The sequence below is a fragment of the Periplaneta americana genome, chromosome 9 (assembly GCF_040183065.1).
Source record: "Periplaneta americana isolate PAMFEO1 chromosome 9, P.americana_PAMFEO1_priV1, whole genome shotgun sequence".
Lineage (NCBI taxonomy): Eukaryota > Metazoa > Arthropoda > Insecta > Blattodea > Blattidae > Periplaneta > Periplaneta americana.
The window spans coordinates 162654160-162671362 of NC_091125.1; the positions used below are offsets into that span (position 1 = coordinate 162654160).

At 37.0% G+C, this 17203-nt stretch overlaps 1 protein-coding gene across 2 annotated transcripts in view; it reads right to left on the bottom strand.

Annotated features, from left to right (window-relative positions):
* Window positions 1-423: 423 nt before the first annotated feature.
* The window catches only part of LOC138706688 (G-protein coupled receptor Mth2-like), an 87949-nt gene continuing 71169 nt past the window's right edge, over window positions 424-17203 (bottom strand). For both annotated transcript variants that reach the window (XM_069836270.1, XM_069836269.1), the window contains exons 3-5: window positions 8114-8695; window positions 4804-5175; window positions 424-3586 (exon numbers count right to left, since the gene is read on the bottom strand). In XM_069836270.1, the coding sequence (XP_069692371.1) occupies window positions 3405-3586; window positions 4804-5175; window positions 8114-8695 (1136 nt within the window). In that variant the 3' untranslated portion in view covers window positions 424-3404. The remainder of the gene's footprint in view (window positions 3587-4803; window positions 5176-8113; window positions 8696-17203) is intronic.

The window sequence follows — 17203 nt, forward strand, 5'->3', positions numbered from 1 at the left end:
ACAGGCAGATCATTCCAAACACGCTACAAAGAACACATTAAAGCTATAACCAGAGAACACAATACATCTACATACGCCGATCACATAACCAATACTAACCATACATACAATAACATAAATACGGACATGGAAATCCTACACACACAACCCAAGAACCAAAAACTCAACACACTGGAACAATATGAAATATACAAACACACTAAAACACACCCCGATCAAATCCTCAACACACAGATCAATTTCAGTACACACACACTATTCGACTCCACAATTCAACACCTTCCAACAATAAAAACACACCCTCCTAACAGGCAGAGAAGTTCGAGATGACGCCGCGATCTAGTAGGCTCTATATTTCATATTTAACACGAGTAAGTCCACTAGTTCATCAATTAATTATTTTCCTTATACTTTTATTGTACCTTGTTTTTTTTTTTTTTTTTTTTTTTTTGACTATACCATGCAGGCTTTGCTTAATGGTAAGTTTTAGTTGCCATGGTAATATTTTACACTGCATAGGTACAATGAGGACATAGTTAAAAATGCAAGGAAAACATTTCTGATGTCACTTTACTATGTACTTTAGGGTCGCATATTTATGTTGCAAACGCTAATATAACCATTGTTATGGTTATCTTTCACAATATTATTGTTCTTTTACTGAGAGATTCGAGAGAAACTCAGTGAAGAGATATTGTTTGAAGTGTAACATAACATGAAAAATGTACAAAAGACAAACTTATTTGGTTTTAAAATAGGACAGTTTGTTGATGTACAGTTAGCTGGAGCCAGTGGTGTACCGGTAACTGATTTTGGGGACTCTCTACAGAGGAACTTAATATATAGCATTCCAATGCATATGATTATTCGGAAACCAGGATACTACTGAAATTGCTGCAACTCTGTTAAAAATAAGTTTCACGCAATGAAAACATATCAAAAGAAGCTGGTTGAAATTGTCTAATATTACTAGTATCTTTTCACAAGTTTCTTTCAGATTTGATCTGGATAGTTCTGCAGTTTAGCATTGAAAAGTGGCTGATGGCTTGAAGCATATGTTTATCAGTTTTGTCAATAGATATCTGTACAGTGTGCCCGAAGTCAACCATTTACATATATTAAACAACTAGTTGGTACATTGTCGTATAATTTTATTCCGATGGTGTAATGTAATTAGTTTTATAATTTAAATCCAAATACCAGTTTGTTTCCTAGTTAAATTTGAAATAAACGAAATACAAGCTTTACTATTGCTTTTTGGAAGCTGAAAGTTTATTTACAGCTTATTCATGCAGTTAACTTCCTACAGGACAAAAATTAGGCTTCGAAAACTAACATGAACTACATTGTAAAACTTATGTAAAGCCTTTGGGAAACATAGCATGAAGTGACGTATGTGAAGAATAAATTGTTGCGTTTATATTTAGAAATATTGAAGGACAATTGATTCAACAAAAATTTCCTTAAAATGTAATTTTCAACATTGCTGCACAAAATCTACCCATTTGATGCATTGTAGTTATTCACGCCACAGACTGAGCTAAAGAAGTTCGAGATCTCTGGCAATAACAGTCCAATAGTTACCCCAAATCATTCATAATTGTATTAATCTATTTCATTTAAGGGGACACATATGATTTTTAAAACTTCTACAATATTATCATCTGCATAAAATTTAGTGTCATTAGGACTAATAGTTTTGAAATTATATTTTCTAAATATATTTTATATTGATGTCACTAGAAAGGCACCTTGCAACAAAATTTGTACCGGTAGTTCATATTTTCTCAAATGCTTGGAAATAGTCATGAGAATAAAAATTAATTAGTTTTCTGAGCTCAGTCAAAATAGAGAGTCACGATCAAAGCTCGGAACTTGGGGACTTGTGTCTTTGCACGTGACTAAGCGACCGGACTTCAATGTCAACAAACTCCCGCTTCCAGCACGGAGGTGCTGTCAGGTCTGCTACAAAAGTGGTTTCTGGCTGCAACAACATATTGATAATATTATGGTAGGTTGCAACACGTAATTTCATAGCATATATATAATAAAAATAAACATGAGAAATATATCAAATTTACTGTTCTGCTGTGTACATTTTATTACAGTGTATGACTATCTACATTCGAAGATTTTTCGGTAGCAGACTTAAAATACTGAATGTTTTCACTGTTACTGTTTTCTGTTCGATTTTCAGCAGTTGCTAGCTGATCTCGTATCTGAGAAAGATAAGTATATCCTACATTTTTCTCGAAAATAGTTTTCAATTAGTATGTCACTACTAGGGCAAGCCCTCTACGTCTCGATCCAAGGCTATGGACAGACTTTTCTACAATTTGAGGGACTGCAATGCCTTTCAATGAATTTCGTTTCCAGCCTCTAGTTTGTGTGTGGCACAACTTACAAAATATAAACTCTCCATTCGAAAAAAAATAATGTATCTCCTCCGAATTCTCCACGAAATTCTGTATCTTAAATTTAAAACAAAATGTATTTTCAAACTTCTATAATACCCATTCGAAATAACACGTATTTTCTATTTCCTCAAACAGACCGTTTACCTTTAATTCTCTGAATGTCATTGGCTTCGACATAACAGTTTCTTCGTCCGTCTTCCTGTCATTAGTTGTGGCCACTTTCTTAGTACACACGACTGTCCCTGAGCACTTGCAGCGTGAGCTTTGTGTACGTTGTACCTGTAACCTTACTCATGCACACGACACAAGTCCCCAAGTTCCGAGCTTTGTCACGATAAATTTTTAAGCTTCATGAATTTACCATTACAGCAATTTTAATCTAAGTGTAATATGAATATGCCCCGAAGTAACTTAATATTAATATTTCATACAAATGCTAGTTACATTTTATTTATCAATATTTAATTGACCTCTGTGAGAAGTTTCAGACCAATCTGACAACTGTTGTGCAAGGACCTTTTTTTTATTCAATAAACTGCTTAAAAAGTCGAGAAAACAGCATTAAAAAAATAAAAAGACATTTCTCTCAACTTACTCGCACACCATATGTTTGGCTACATTTGATTATATGGCTAGACAATTAAAAACAATCCCAAATATAGCTACTATCATAAAAACAAGAAAAGTGGATTTTCTTAATTTTTCAGCATTATTTCACCACAGTGTTCCCTTAACACAAAAAGTGTGTTAAAGTCAACTGGTGGCCCAACACCATATTAATAAATAACAGTTTAGAATGATTTGAGTGCTGTTAGCCTTTTCTGCACACTCCCTGTATGTTTACTTACCACTGTCGCTGATGATGCCTGATGTAAAACCACATTACATTAGTTTGTGATTTGACCAGGCCTAATCAGCACAGAAGTCTACACTGTCATGTTTCGTGCATTGTAATGCACTAGTCCAGGAAGACCAGCTGTGTTCATGTCATGTCAACGTAGTAGCAGTTCCTGCAAATGGTGATCTCCTCGTCTTCTGGGAAGGTATATTTATTGGAAATAATCCATGTTCTTTGCTTAAAGCATTCCATATCTTTTTGGTGCAGGTGAAGGCACAAAATATGAATAATCCCTGTAGTGTGTTGAAGAGTATAAACAGGTACCACACCACTGAAACAAAGAAACTTAAAATTAGAGATATTTTTTTATTTATTTTATTGGGTTATTTTACGACGCTGTATCAACATCTCAGGTTATTTAGCGTCTGAATGAAATGAAAGCCTGTGTACTATTGTTGAGGCTGGTTCTATTGTTCATCAACAAGGTATTATAAAAATGCGTTACTTCATAGAATTCAATGCTTGTCTTCATAGTAACTGAAACTAGATGACACATCACGTTAAGTATCACAATAACGCAATACATTTCGCATCAAATGTTTGTTTAGCTTAATTTTTTTTTGTCTGGCATTCAATATAGGCTAACTTTCGTGATGTCTGTAAAATGCGTGTATTCGAGGAACTGCTGTCAGTAGTGAAGCAAGAGGCCTATAATATCATAGTCCTCTTGTAGTGAAGTGAGCCCAATACAGGGTTGCCAGATTCTTTCATTAGAAATCCAGAACAGATGGCAATTATAGTAAACAAAAATGTTGATGCTGTTGTAGTTTAATTCATTGTTAAATCTATTTGTTTTGTTGTTCTCATTGTCTTTTAGGTATTTTTCTAGAAATTCTACACCAGAATTTGTAATAATGGGTAGTTTTATATCATGGTCTATGAAGAAAGAGGTTGCTGTTGCCATGGTACAATAATGTGGCATATTGTGCACAATTTTCACTAAAGATAAAGATAAAGACTTTTCTCTCTCTCTCTCTCTCTCTCTCTCTCTCTCTGTGTTATTTATACTCGCTTTAACATCTTTGGTCATATCGCGAGTTAATCTTTAGTGCGAAATCCGAAGGCCTGTGTACTATTGTCGAGACTGGTTCCATTGTTGTGAACTAGATGGCGACTGTGTATGTATTACTGATTTGTTATGAATATGATTTCGGTGATGAATGAGGCCGGTGATTTTCAGGGATGGGCAGGGCATGCAGAACGTATGGATCAATCCAGAAATGCATATAGAGTGTTAGTTGGAAGACCAGAGGGAAAATAAAAACTTTGGGGAGGCCGAGACGTAGATGGGAGGATAATATTAAAATAGGTTTGAGGGAGGTGGAATATGATGGTAGGGACTGGATTAATATTGCTCAGGATAGAGAGCGATGACGGGCTTATGTGAGGGCGGCAATGAACCTCCAGGTTTTTAAAAGCCACTTGCCACAAGTTGTAAGCAAGTATTAACATCCAAAACAGTAAAGTGGAAGAATAGCAATGCTTTACCTTCAGAATCAACATATCCAGCAATCAGTCCAATGATCCAGGTGAGACCCATGATGAGTGCAAGACGGGCATACAGACGGAAGTCCTGGTGCGTGGTAGAATTGTGCCTCAGCTCCTTTGCAGACGTGTAGACGAGGTAAGCGCTCCAGGCAAAGAATATGACGTTTAAAACCATCACAACTAGGAGAGGTGCTACACCGAATATGAGAAGTGAGTAAGTATTGCTGAACCAGCAGTGCTTAACCCCGAAGCCAGGCCTCAGATCTTCAGGAACTACATTGGAGAAGTCAGCTCCCAGCGCTGCCCCCACAATGACAGCAGGAAGCAACCAGCTACACACGGAGTAGAAGGCAAACCTCTGCCAGTGTTTTCCTGCCAACAAACAGTGTAACATTAGCATGTATTGTTTGATTAGAGAAGATGCTAAGAATAAATAGTACTATTTTATATTTTTGCAGTTCAATAAATACGGTGTTTTCTTTTCAGTCCGCAACCAGTCCTACCACTCCTCACAGGCAACAGCATAAGACAACTGCGTAATAAAATTTTCATACAATTATACAATTATTGTTCTTGTTTGAAAAAATCGAACTAATCATCAACAAGATATTATAAAACTGCGTTACTTCATAGAATTCAGTGCTTGTCTTCATAGTAACAAACTAATTTCCATATTAACAGACTGTACCGAACGCACGTGGATACTTTGCGCGCTGCAGTTAGATAACAGATCACGTTACGTATCACATTACACATCAAATATTTGTTTACCTCGATATTTTTTATCTAGAATTCAGTATAGGCTAACTATCGTCATATTATAGATGTATTAATTTGTCCTACAGAATTTATCTGTAATATTGACACAACATTTTATCAGAAAAATTCGCTCCGGCGCCGGGGATCGAACCCGGCTCCTTGGTTCTATGTACCAAGCGCTCTGACCACTGAGCTACGCCGAATTCAATCCACAACACTGGATCGAATTCTCCTCCTTCGATATTTCCTTTTGTGGCCTGACTCCAAGTTAGGTATATGAAGGGTACACGGGAAAAACGATCAAGGTCCATCAAAAATCGAAATTGAGTTAATAATGCCATCTTATAGTGGAAATGAAGTACTATCATGTGGTCTAGCTAGTAATAAGAAATCATCATTCTTGACATTCCACTACGTCAATTTCTATTAAATACACACATAACAAAGTATTAAGTACTTAAACTTTAAAATTCGTTTTTCTCGAAACTTTCTAAAATGGACCTTGATCGTTATTCCCGTGTACCCTTCATCTATATTTTACTAGTTTATGAAATTTGGTCTGAACTATTGATAAAATTTGTAAAAAAAATGACAGAGCAATTATCATCGATCCCACCGTGCGCTTTGAAACTGCAGTTGAACAACCTGTAGCAGTACATAAAGAAAAGAAGACCATCTATGACCCTACAATTCAATACTTTAGAGATTATTATCATATACAAGGACAGATTGAAGTATATGGCCTATTGTTCGGAGCAAGGGAACAATTCCAAAATTCTCAGTTGAATGTTTTAAGTCTTTTGGAATTCCTTCAAATATTTTGAAAATTATTGCTATAGACGTAATGAAATATTCTGTTCAGATTTTACGTAATCACCTGTACACCTAAATTTCCTTATATTCTATTTGATTACCGGTACTAATAATTACTAATAATAAGTACTTTCCCAAGGATAGCTTCTATTTGAAAATAAAACCATCGTAAATAGTGATAACTGAAATGTTTATTTTTATTTTATTTGTTTTGTATGGTGTGTCTTTTGGCAACCCTTACTGAAGGGCAGCTACCCTTGTGGGATATATATATATATATATATATATATATATATATATATATATATATATATATAGCCTGATTTATAAGAAAAAAAATGCATGATACAATGTTTAAATCCTATGAATATTAAATAAACTTCCAAGGAGAGTATAGAATAAACAAAATTACCGACTGTAGTGCTACCGTTTTTATTTCAATATAACCCGATAGGAGATGCTAGACAGTGTTGAGGACGACGTTGAACGTAGGTTGGACAGGGTCTTGGAAAAATGAATACGGAATTTTAAAATTAATGTTCTAGAAATGAGCAAAAATTGTATTTTTCCTATTTTTTTTACATTCCGGGATAAATATAACTTAACCCGGGACACAGGACACACCATTAAAATCCAGAACAATCCTGGGAAATCCAGGACATCTGGCAATCCTGACCTAATAGCTAGAAAATCACTAAATTTAAGCGGGTGATCAAGTAAGTAATGAAGTCACAATTTAGTACCTATATCACGATAAATTGGATCGACTATATTGTACTGTCATCCTCTGAGGAGTTTAGAGTTGAGAGGAATGCGGTTCCGACTAGTCTAGCGCGGTACTGGAGTGGGAGGGAACAGTGACAGCGGCAGTCTGGAAGGAAGTACAATCATACTGAAAACATTCGCCCAATTTACGAGAGCGGTATGCCTATTAGTTTTCTAACGTATTTTTGGCGAGATAGAGGTACAACCATTCGTACTTACGTGTTCAGAGAAGAAAAGTAATGTAGAAAATTTTATTTATTTACTTTTTATTTATTTATTTATTTTTATTTATTTTTATTTATTTATTTATTTACTTATTTATTTATTTAGTTACTTGGGTACTTATTTATTTATTTATTTATTACTTATTTATTATTTATTTTGGTGAAGTTAAGGCCATCACACTACCAGAAACACAAATACAATAAAATAAATAAAAAGAAAAATCGTAATACAACTACAATAATATAAATGAAAAGAAGAATCATACTATAAAATTTAGTGATTAATAGAATTGAATTAAATTTGTAAAGTAACCAATTTAAATATAGGCTACTGTACTGCTGAACTCACTTGAGAAGTATAACTACTTGATTTTGTATTTTAAGATATCGCCAACAAATGATTTTCGCATGACATTATAGGAATCTGTTTTTCACGATACAAATCACAAATATTCTAAAATTTTAATAGAATAAAACCAAAAATTTTCCACAGCATGTTTCCTTAAAAATGACTTGTAACGGTGAAATATTTCATATGAGTAATTCATATAATATTAACATAGCTAACATCAGGGAGAAGACTGACGACTGCATATTTTTGGACGATTAATACTTCCCACTCCACTCGGCTCGGCTTGGCTGTAGCAACAAAAGAATCTACCTGCAACCCCCCCGCACCGATGGCAAGAATACCTCAGGTCCCAGCGCTAAACTCGTTGGAGGAAGACAGTAGTGCTAAGATGCTTTACCTGACATTATTGCAAATCTTGTAGTTGTCTGTCGCAGAACCCTGCTGATGTCGTATGCTATAGTGAACATCCAGGTAAAGGCAGCTAGCAGGCCATAGTAGGTAATGGCAGCCACTACAATGCAGGGGACGTCTGTTTCCAGAAGATATGATCCAGCTACGAAGGCGCAGTACATGAGCAGAAGGGCCACACTCAAAGAGGCCAGGTTCATGGACGACAAATTGCGCAGCTTGGGAGTCAGGAGGAATACCACCAGATGGATGATGATGAACGCCACTGAAAAGCTCACTCCCACAATGGTAGTGTACGCATAACTCAGTGGGTAGTTATTCAGTTCATCGGTGTCGTAGTCAAATGGTATACAAATCAATATTTTGCTGTCGTTCTGAATGATATACTCTGATGGCTCTAATGTTATATTGTAAGCCATTAAAAGCACGTCCATGGTGTCGTTGTCCACTATGACATAGTCCTCAGGTTCCAACATTATCTTGCTACAAGTAGCGAAGTCGGAGGACGAGTTCGTAGCTCTCAGGTCGGCTCTGCTTTCATTCGAATTGTTGCCAGGTATGGTGTCTGTAACTAAAATAATCGTTATCAAAATTTGTTCGGAAAGAAGATATAAGAAAAAGTCCAGACAACTAGGGCACACTGCAATGGAAATCAAAATTATAGTAAACAAAAATGTTGGTACTGTTGTAGTTCAATTCATTGTTAAATCTATTTGTTTTGTTGTTCTTATTGTCTTGTAGGTATATTTCTTGAAATAGGGCCTACTACACCAGAATTTGTAATAATGGGTAGTTTGATAATCATGTTCTGTGAAGAAAGATGTTGCTATGGCAACAATGATATATTAAATACGACAAATTGTTTCATAACATTAACTTTATGGAACAACATGGCTAACGAGAAAGACGTCACATTCTTAGTCATAACATGGCCAAAATTGAACAGGTTTACATATATGTATGATTTGAGGCTTTCTCGGCGTTGGTTCGCTAATATGTTTTCGCGGGATATCAGCCGAGTTAGGATTTTTGAATGCTCCAAGCTTTCGACTGCTATCTCTGCAGCCATCTTCAGGACTTCCCTGCAGAGATAGCAATCGAAAGCTTGGAGCATTCCAAAATCCTAACTCGGCTGATATCCCGCGAAAACATATTAGCGAAGTTTACATATAAATACACGTTTAACATGAGTTTAATATAGCAATTCCTTTGTTTTTAATAACTTTGTACCTGTATTTATATTAGGCGATTGTCCAGATGGCCATGACTAGACCATGATAATCACGTGACTCCGATTCGTGTCGAAGCCTGTCTTTCTCGTTAGCCACGATGGCACAAGTTATGCCGTCATAATAGAAGTCATAACGTTTTAGTTACGGTAATACGAGTATTTTATGGTACTGGTACAATAATGTGGCATATTGTGCACAATTTTCACTACAGATAAAGACTTTTTTCCTCTCTCTGTTATTTATACTCGCTTTAACATCTTTAGTCATATCGCGAGTCAATCTTTTTGGTTGAAATCCGAAGGTCTGTGTACTATTGTTGCAACTGGTGCTATTGTTGTGAACTAGACGACGACTGTATATGTATTACTGATTTGTTATGAATATGATTTCGGTGATGAATGAGGCCGGTGATTTTCAGGGATGTTGTGGTCCGAATTTCCTGGCATTTGTCTTATGGTTGAGGGAAAACCCTGAAAATCCTCAACCAGGAAATTCAACCCGACCGGGAATCGAACCCAAGCCGTCTACGTAAGAGACCAGCATGCTGACCCCTACATTAAAGACATGGGTCAATAAAGACTTTTTTCACGACCGGAAATAAATGTCGGTTTCTAGGTTACCAAAATAGAGAGAGAGAGAGAGAACAATTTCTCCACAGGGAGAGAAAGTAGTATTTCTATCATTTCATTTCTCTCCTTATATCAATCGTTGTTGATATGACATTCCACTCCATCTGTGCAAATGCGCTCAATAACATAGCTCCAGCGAACTTCAGTAATAAGAATTTCAGAAATAAAATATGAGAATTTACTCCCGGTCGTGGAAAAATAATAGGACACCACAGTATCGAAACAATTTTTCCCTCGGTATATTTGTAGCCCGAGGAATACATTCGTCGGGCTATAATCATGTACCTCGGAATAATGTTTCTCTCTCTTAATATGTAATACACTACGGTATTATAATGCTGAGTACAAAAAAAAAGTATTTTTAATCCAAGCATATCACACACAACAATGAAACAAACTCAACAATAGTCAGCTGCAAGCTACTGATAAACCCAAAGATCGATATGAGCCGAGATGTTAAAATGTGTATAAATAAATTTATAAAAAAAAAAGGAAGATGGAGAAAAGGAGAGAGAGAAAGGGAAATAAGATGGAGTAAAGGAAGAGACAACGGCTGATATTAATAAAACTGAGAAACTCCTAGTGAGTAAGACCTGATGAGCATAAGCAGATTGTCGCTAGTTGGTATTAATAAAAAACATCCTCAAATCGCAGAGCAAAAGTTCAGCGTATTCGTTCATCTTTTGTTTTTGCTTTATTTACATCCTTCCGCACTTCCTACCATCAGAGGGTTGGCAACACTAGACAGGCTAACACAACAAACATGTATTCGGTCTGAGGAGAGCCTTAAAAGTTAAGTTTACGTTATCCAATGGAAGAAAGCACGGCGTTCCAAAAACGTTTTGTGGAAATTATTGAAGTACAGTAGTGGCAAAATAAACCAGACCGACTCTTGTAGCTGATACAAAAGAATCCTGTGCTGTATATTGTGTCAAACTGTGGTAATTTCAATATTGATAGTGAAGCCAGAGGTATGTATTGCTATTTAATGTAAAAATACGCAGTTATCTTTGCCGAATAGAGGTAGAAATGTAATATTGATGCCAGATAAAAATAAAACTCTCAAAGTTTTTTCGTCTGTAAGTTTGAGGCACTGAAGGAAACAAAAGACGATAACAATCGAACAAATGCAATAAATTTCATTGTTACAATTAATTATACAAAATGGATGTGTTTTGTGACTAGCAAAATTTGAATCTGTGATTCTGAAATCAGCTACAAGGGTCGGCCCGGTTTTTTTGCCACTCCTGTACATAAAGAGGTGCTTCAGAAATCACAACTCCTCGACAGCAAAAGAAGAAAACGTGTACCGATAGCTGTCGAATCCATCAGGGAAGTAATAAAGCAGGAATTTGGCACGGAAACGACAGAAAATCAGATTATGAAAAAAATAATAATAATAATATGAGAAGCCGACGAAATCAAAAACAAATCTAAAAAGACTGACAACAAGAAAATAATTTTAAAGCATTGGAAGGATAAATTGCTTAAACTTTTGGATGGGGACAAAAACCCTTCAATCAGTGAACTGGCAGGTAAGAATAAGAATAAAAGATAAGTTATTTTATTTTATGCTCGACCATGCCGAAATGTAGTAATTATACACCTGGTAGCAGTCCTTTAATGCATGTCATTAAAGTACACCTATTCATTAAAGTTCATGTTTTCGATTATTCTCGGATATGCAATCGAAAGACAACGAGGAAAAAGTCACAGAGGCTGGAAATCCAATACTGTCGCAGAAGGTTATGTTCTGTTACTATAATAATTAGCGTTAATTGTAAATAATATTCAAATAAATTCAATTTGTCACCTCGTTTTTCACTTCTAAATCAATTTCCAGGTTATATCAAAATTAGTTCATATTATTCTCTACATTACATCAAGGTCAATAACATTATTGTTCCTCGGAAAAAATCAATACTTTCGCGTCTGCGCACATCTCACAATTTACGAGCTATCCACAAAGTCACTTCCGAGCTTCAGTCAGGTACAAATAAAATGAATACTTCTGAATAATTTCAAGTTAGAATTATGGTCGAGCATAAAAAGTCGTATGAAACTTGCCTATAATGGTAATTAAGTCGCTCGTATAAAAATTATGAAACTCGCTTGCGCTCGTTTCATAAACAAACATACTCGCGTCTTAATTACTATCATTATAGGCTCGTTGCATAATGTACTATTAATTGGTCCATTAATTGCATTGGAAATAGATAGCTTATCTAGTACTTTAATGTTTCTATAGTAAACAGCAACATCCCGATAAACCTAAATAAACTAACCTAACATCTGGATATATTTTTATTCCAGAGTGAATGGACATCGGATTTGTTTCATAACCATCCTGCGGTTCAGGGATTTCGTAATCTTGCTAATTGAGACGTTACGTCACATTATACAGTATCATACAGCACACTATATATAAAACTGCTGGTACTCTCTCTGTGGCTTTTCACTTGGCCAAAACATCGTTCAATTACAACCCGTTCCCTTGTAATGCATCTGCAGTACTGGGATTTCGATACGGTGTCATTAGCCATGGTGTAATCTCGAAACCCGCATCTCCAAGAAGTAATGCATTCGCTACATTGTCAATCATTACACGACACGCACCAGAATTTCTCCATATACGGGAATCGTGCACAGAGCCAACCCACTTGACGTTAACTCTGGTGAAGCTCTCATTTCCATTGCACCTAACCTGCACTCCTTTTCTATTTATCGTAGGCTAAGAATGAAAACTTCGTATCTCGTTTGTTTTATTTTTTTTATTTTATTATTATTATTATTATTTTTTAATCGGAAGATAATCTCGTAACTCAACCGTAAAAAGTGTAAAAACAACCGTTTCTATTTCCGATTTAAAAGTTAAATTTGGTAAACTATGTTAAAAAAATACATAAAAATTAAGTCTGCAGACAGTTGTTTGTTCCTTCGGTAAAGTTTGGTTTTCGTGAGATACGGGGTTTTCATTCTTAGCCGACGTTATATATTCATCCCCGCATATAGTTGTTTTTTATTATCACGTGAGTTCACTGCAAATCAAGCTTTCAAGTAAAGGATGCGTCAGAAAGAACGGATGGATTTCAAACTATTGATACGCAACGAGGAGAGAGAGATATAGTGAGGGGGACCACGACTGTTGGGTCAGCCATAGAATGCAGTTTCAGTTGAGAACATGGTGTTGGTCTGGTGTACAACGTGCTTTCATCGTAGAGACATTTTTGAAAAATGAAGAGTCTGTGATCGCCACTCAGGACTCATTTCGACATCGGATGTCACGCTAGGATTCCAACTCGGAATACAATTTTGCGGTGGGAGGCTTCATTTCGTATCACAGGTTCAACATTAAAGAAAAAATCACCTGAATGAACACAGAGCGCGTGTACACCTGCAAATGTGGAGACAGACATTAGGTTTTCCAGCCACCTCAAAGATCAGCCCGCAAACATGCTATTGCACTGAGATTGTCCGAGGCTACGGTAAGATCTCGCGCCCTGCGACTTCTTTCTTTGGGACCATTTGAAGGCGTAAGTTTGTAAACATCGATCACATACACTGGACGAACTGAAGACAGCGATTCGTGAAGAAATCGTGGCAATTGCACCAGCTATGACTGTGAAAGTGATGGCGAACATCAGAAAACGCCTCGATGCCTGTATTGAAAGGCAAGGACATCATATGGATAATGTTGTTTTACATAAATAAACTGCATGTATTGGTGAATATGTTGATAACAATAAATTTTTGATTTGATGAATCTTTACAATTTTATTGCCATGTGAAATCCATCCGTTCTTTCTGACGCACCCTGTATAACTCCCTGTAAAGTTGATTTGAATAATTTCGAGGGAAAAATTGTTCCGGGGCCGGGTATCGAACCCAGGACCTTTGGTTAAACGTACCAACACTCTACCAACTGAGCTACCCGGGAACTCTACCAAACACTGATCCAATTTTTCCCTCTATATCCACAGACCTCAAAGTGGGCTGACAACCAACATTGAGTGCACACTAACTCTGTGTGACTTAAATTGTGGTTTTCTGTTAACGAACAGTGACGTGTATTATGCAAATCAAGGTTTCAAGTATAATTCCCTGTAAAGTTGATTTGAATAATTTCGAGGGGAAAATTGTTCCGGGACCGGTATCGAACCCGGGACCTTTGGTTAAACGCTCTACCAACTGAGCTACCCGGGAACTCTACCAGACACCGATCACGTGAGTTCACTGACCCTATAGCATTAAGGAATGTAGCTTATACTTATTTGACCATTGAATTTTAGCTGCCTCAAGAGCAGCAGTGGTTGTTGAGATTGTATCCAATTGTCTTAATTGCACAGACAACTTCCCAGAACTGTGAAACACCAACATCTTCTGCTACACTAACCTGAGAACAAGGGTCTACGTACCTTAGAAATATTCTCAATTTTTCTGCATTGCTTAGTGCTTCACCTCTTGTTTCATTCGACTCGGGTAAGAAATGTTCCGTAAGCCGCTGCACATTTTCCCCTTCAAATCTGTACAACTCTTTGTAACTATGCACATTAGAGTCCCTACGTCTTTCATAAATCTTTCTTCTTCGGTCAGGAATCACATTCATGAATGCTGCTATCACGGTTATAAACAATACTAGAGTACGTTGAGTCTGAGCTACCTCAGGACATCGTAATCATTTGCTCGTAACAATGAGAATGATCTCTATTTTATTTATATCAAAACATGAGCATTTGCTCTGCGGATTGAGCACGATCTCGACGAGTAACATGAGCAAGATCTTATTATTAATATCAAACAGCGACAATGCTCAGATTCCTGAGTAAGTTCCTTTTATTAATATCGCTCAACAGGACGTTGCAGGGGGTGGGTAATAAAGACAGGACAAGGAAAATGAGAAATTAGAAAAGGACAAAACGGTGAAGAGTAAGCACGCGAAAGCAGGTAAATAATTTGAGTAGGTATCTTCATACTATTGTTGGACCATCGGATCTGTACCCCCGTAAGATATGCGAACTGAACCCTAATTCCTTCTCAGCCTCGGTAATTCATTTCTCTCCATGCATTCCTATCTCTCTCTTTTCTATCTCTCTCCCTTTCTGTCCCCCACTATTCACAATTTTGGCCTTCTTGCGGGACGGTTTACAATATTTGCACTTGCAGTCCAGTGTTGTCGACTCAACATGAATACTGTAGCACGGAGTGGCGAAAGAAATATTAAGCAAGTACGTAATAGCATTTTGCGATGAAGAGAAACAAACAGGTCAGTATCTCTTTCCTATATATCAGGCAACGAAAAGAGCAGCAGCTATCACAGGCGAGGCTTATTTTATTTTAATTGATTACGTATTAAAATTACTTACTTAACTAATACTAATAACACAATATTTTATGTAATTTATATAGACTGGTCAGAGCTCCTAATAAAGAAAATCAGGAGAGAGGGAGTCTGTGCAGGAGAAGAAAAGCTAGAATCATCAGGATAGAACAGACCAAGGGAACTTTTAGTTCTCGTAGATGTTATGAACCGATGTAGCCTATTTTAAGAAGAAAGATACAAGAATTTTATACCGTGCAGAAAGACGTTCCAACATTGAAGAAATTACTGAAGGTTGCGAGAGAAGGGATAATTTCCAAGGTTGTAGAGAAACGCTACGAAAAGTGATTCAAGACATGGGATTTAGGTTTAAAATGTAGAAATACAAGATGTATTTTGATTGAAAGAAATGATATTGTAGCATGGAGGACCAGTTATTTATGACACCGTTTGACGGAATTTTGGCAACATCCCTATTCGGCAAGGTTCGTGGCCTGCTGTTTAAAGTAGTGGGAGGAAAGCGGGTGGAATGGAGTGAGTACAGGCGTTAACTTTTCCAAGAACGACGACAGCGCTGAAGGGGCACAGATCCGATGGTCCGACAATATATACATCAAATATTCATTATATGAGGTCTCGCCATCCTCATTGAATATTAACACGACTACTATGAAGTAGTCAATGTGTATTATCACCATTAAATCGAGAAAAATTCGTTCCGGCACCGGGAATCGAACCCGGGACCTCTCAGGTCTGCGCGCTGAGGGCTCTTTCAAACTGAGCTATGCCGGGACACGATCCACGGTGCCGGTCGAACTCCTCTCATTGTACTGTTTTACGGCCTACTACCTGCATTTAAACCTATGTAAGTCAATATGCAGGAGCGCATATTTAAATGACTTTTGTGGCCATATTCAACAACAGTTTGTGATAACTGTAAACATTTTAATACATTAAATATTCATTATATGAGGTCTCGCCATCCTCATTGAATATTAACACGACTACTATGAAGTAGTCAATGTGTATTATCACCATTAAATCGAGAAAAATTCGTTCCGGCACCGGGAATCGAACCCGGTATCTCTCAAGATGTATCTTGATTGAAAGACATGATATTGTAGCATGGAGGACCAATTATTTAGGACACCGTTTGACGGAACTTTGGCAACATCCTTATTCGGAAAGTTTCGTGGCCTGCTGTTTAACGTAGTGGGAGAAAAGCGGGTGAAATGGAGTGAGTACAGGCGTTAACTTTTCCAAGAACGACGACAGCGCTGAAGGGGCACAGATCCGATGGTCCGACAATATATACATCAAATATTCATTATATGAGGTCTCGCCATCCTCATTGAATATTAACACGACTACTATGAAGTAGTCAATGTGTATTATCACCATTAAATCGAGAAAAATTCGTTCCGGCACCGGGAATCGAACCCGGGACCTCTCAGGTCTGCGCGCTGAGGGCTCTTTCAAACTGAGCTATGCCGGGACACGATCCACGGTGCCGGTCGAACTCCTCTCATTGTACTGTTTTACGGCCTACTACCTGCATTTAAACCTATGTAAGTCAATATGCAGGAGCGCATATTTAAATGACTTTTGTGGCCATATTCAACAACAGTTTGTGATAACTGTAAACATTTTAATACATTAAATATTCATTATATGAGGTCTCGCCATCCTCATTGAATATTAACACGACTACTATGAAGTAGTCAATGTGTATTATCACCATTAAATCGAGAAAAATTCGTTCCGGCACCGGGAATCGAACCCGGTATCTCTCAAGATGTATCTTGATTGAAAGACATGATATTGTAGCATGGAGGACCAATTATTTAGGACACCGTTTGACGGAACTTTGGCAACATCCTTATTCGGAAAGTTTCGTGGCC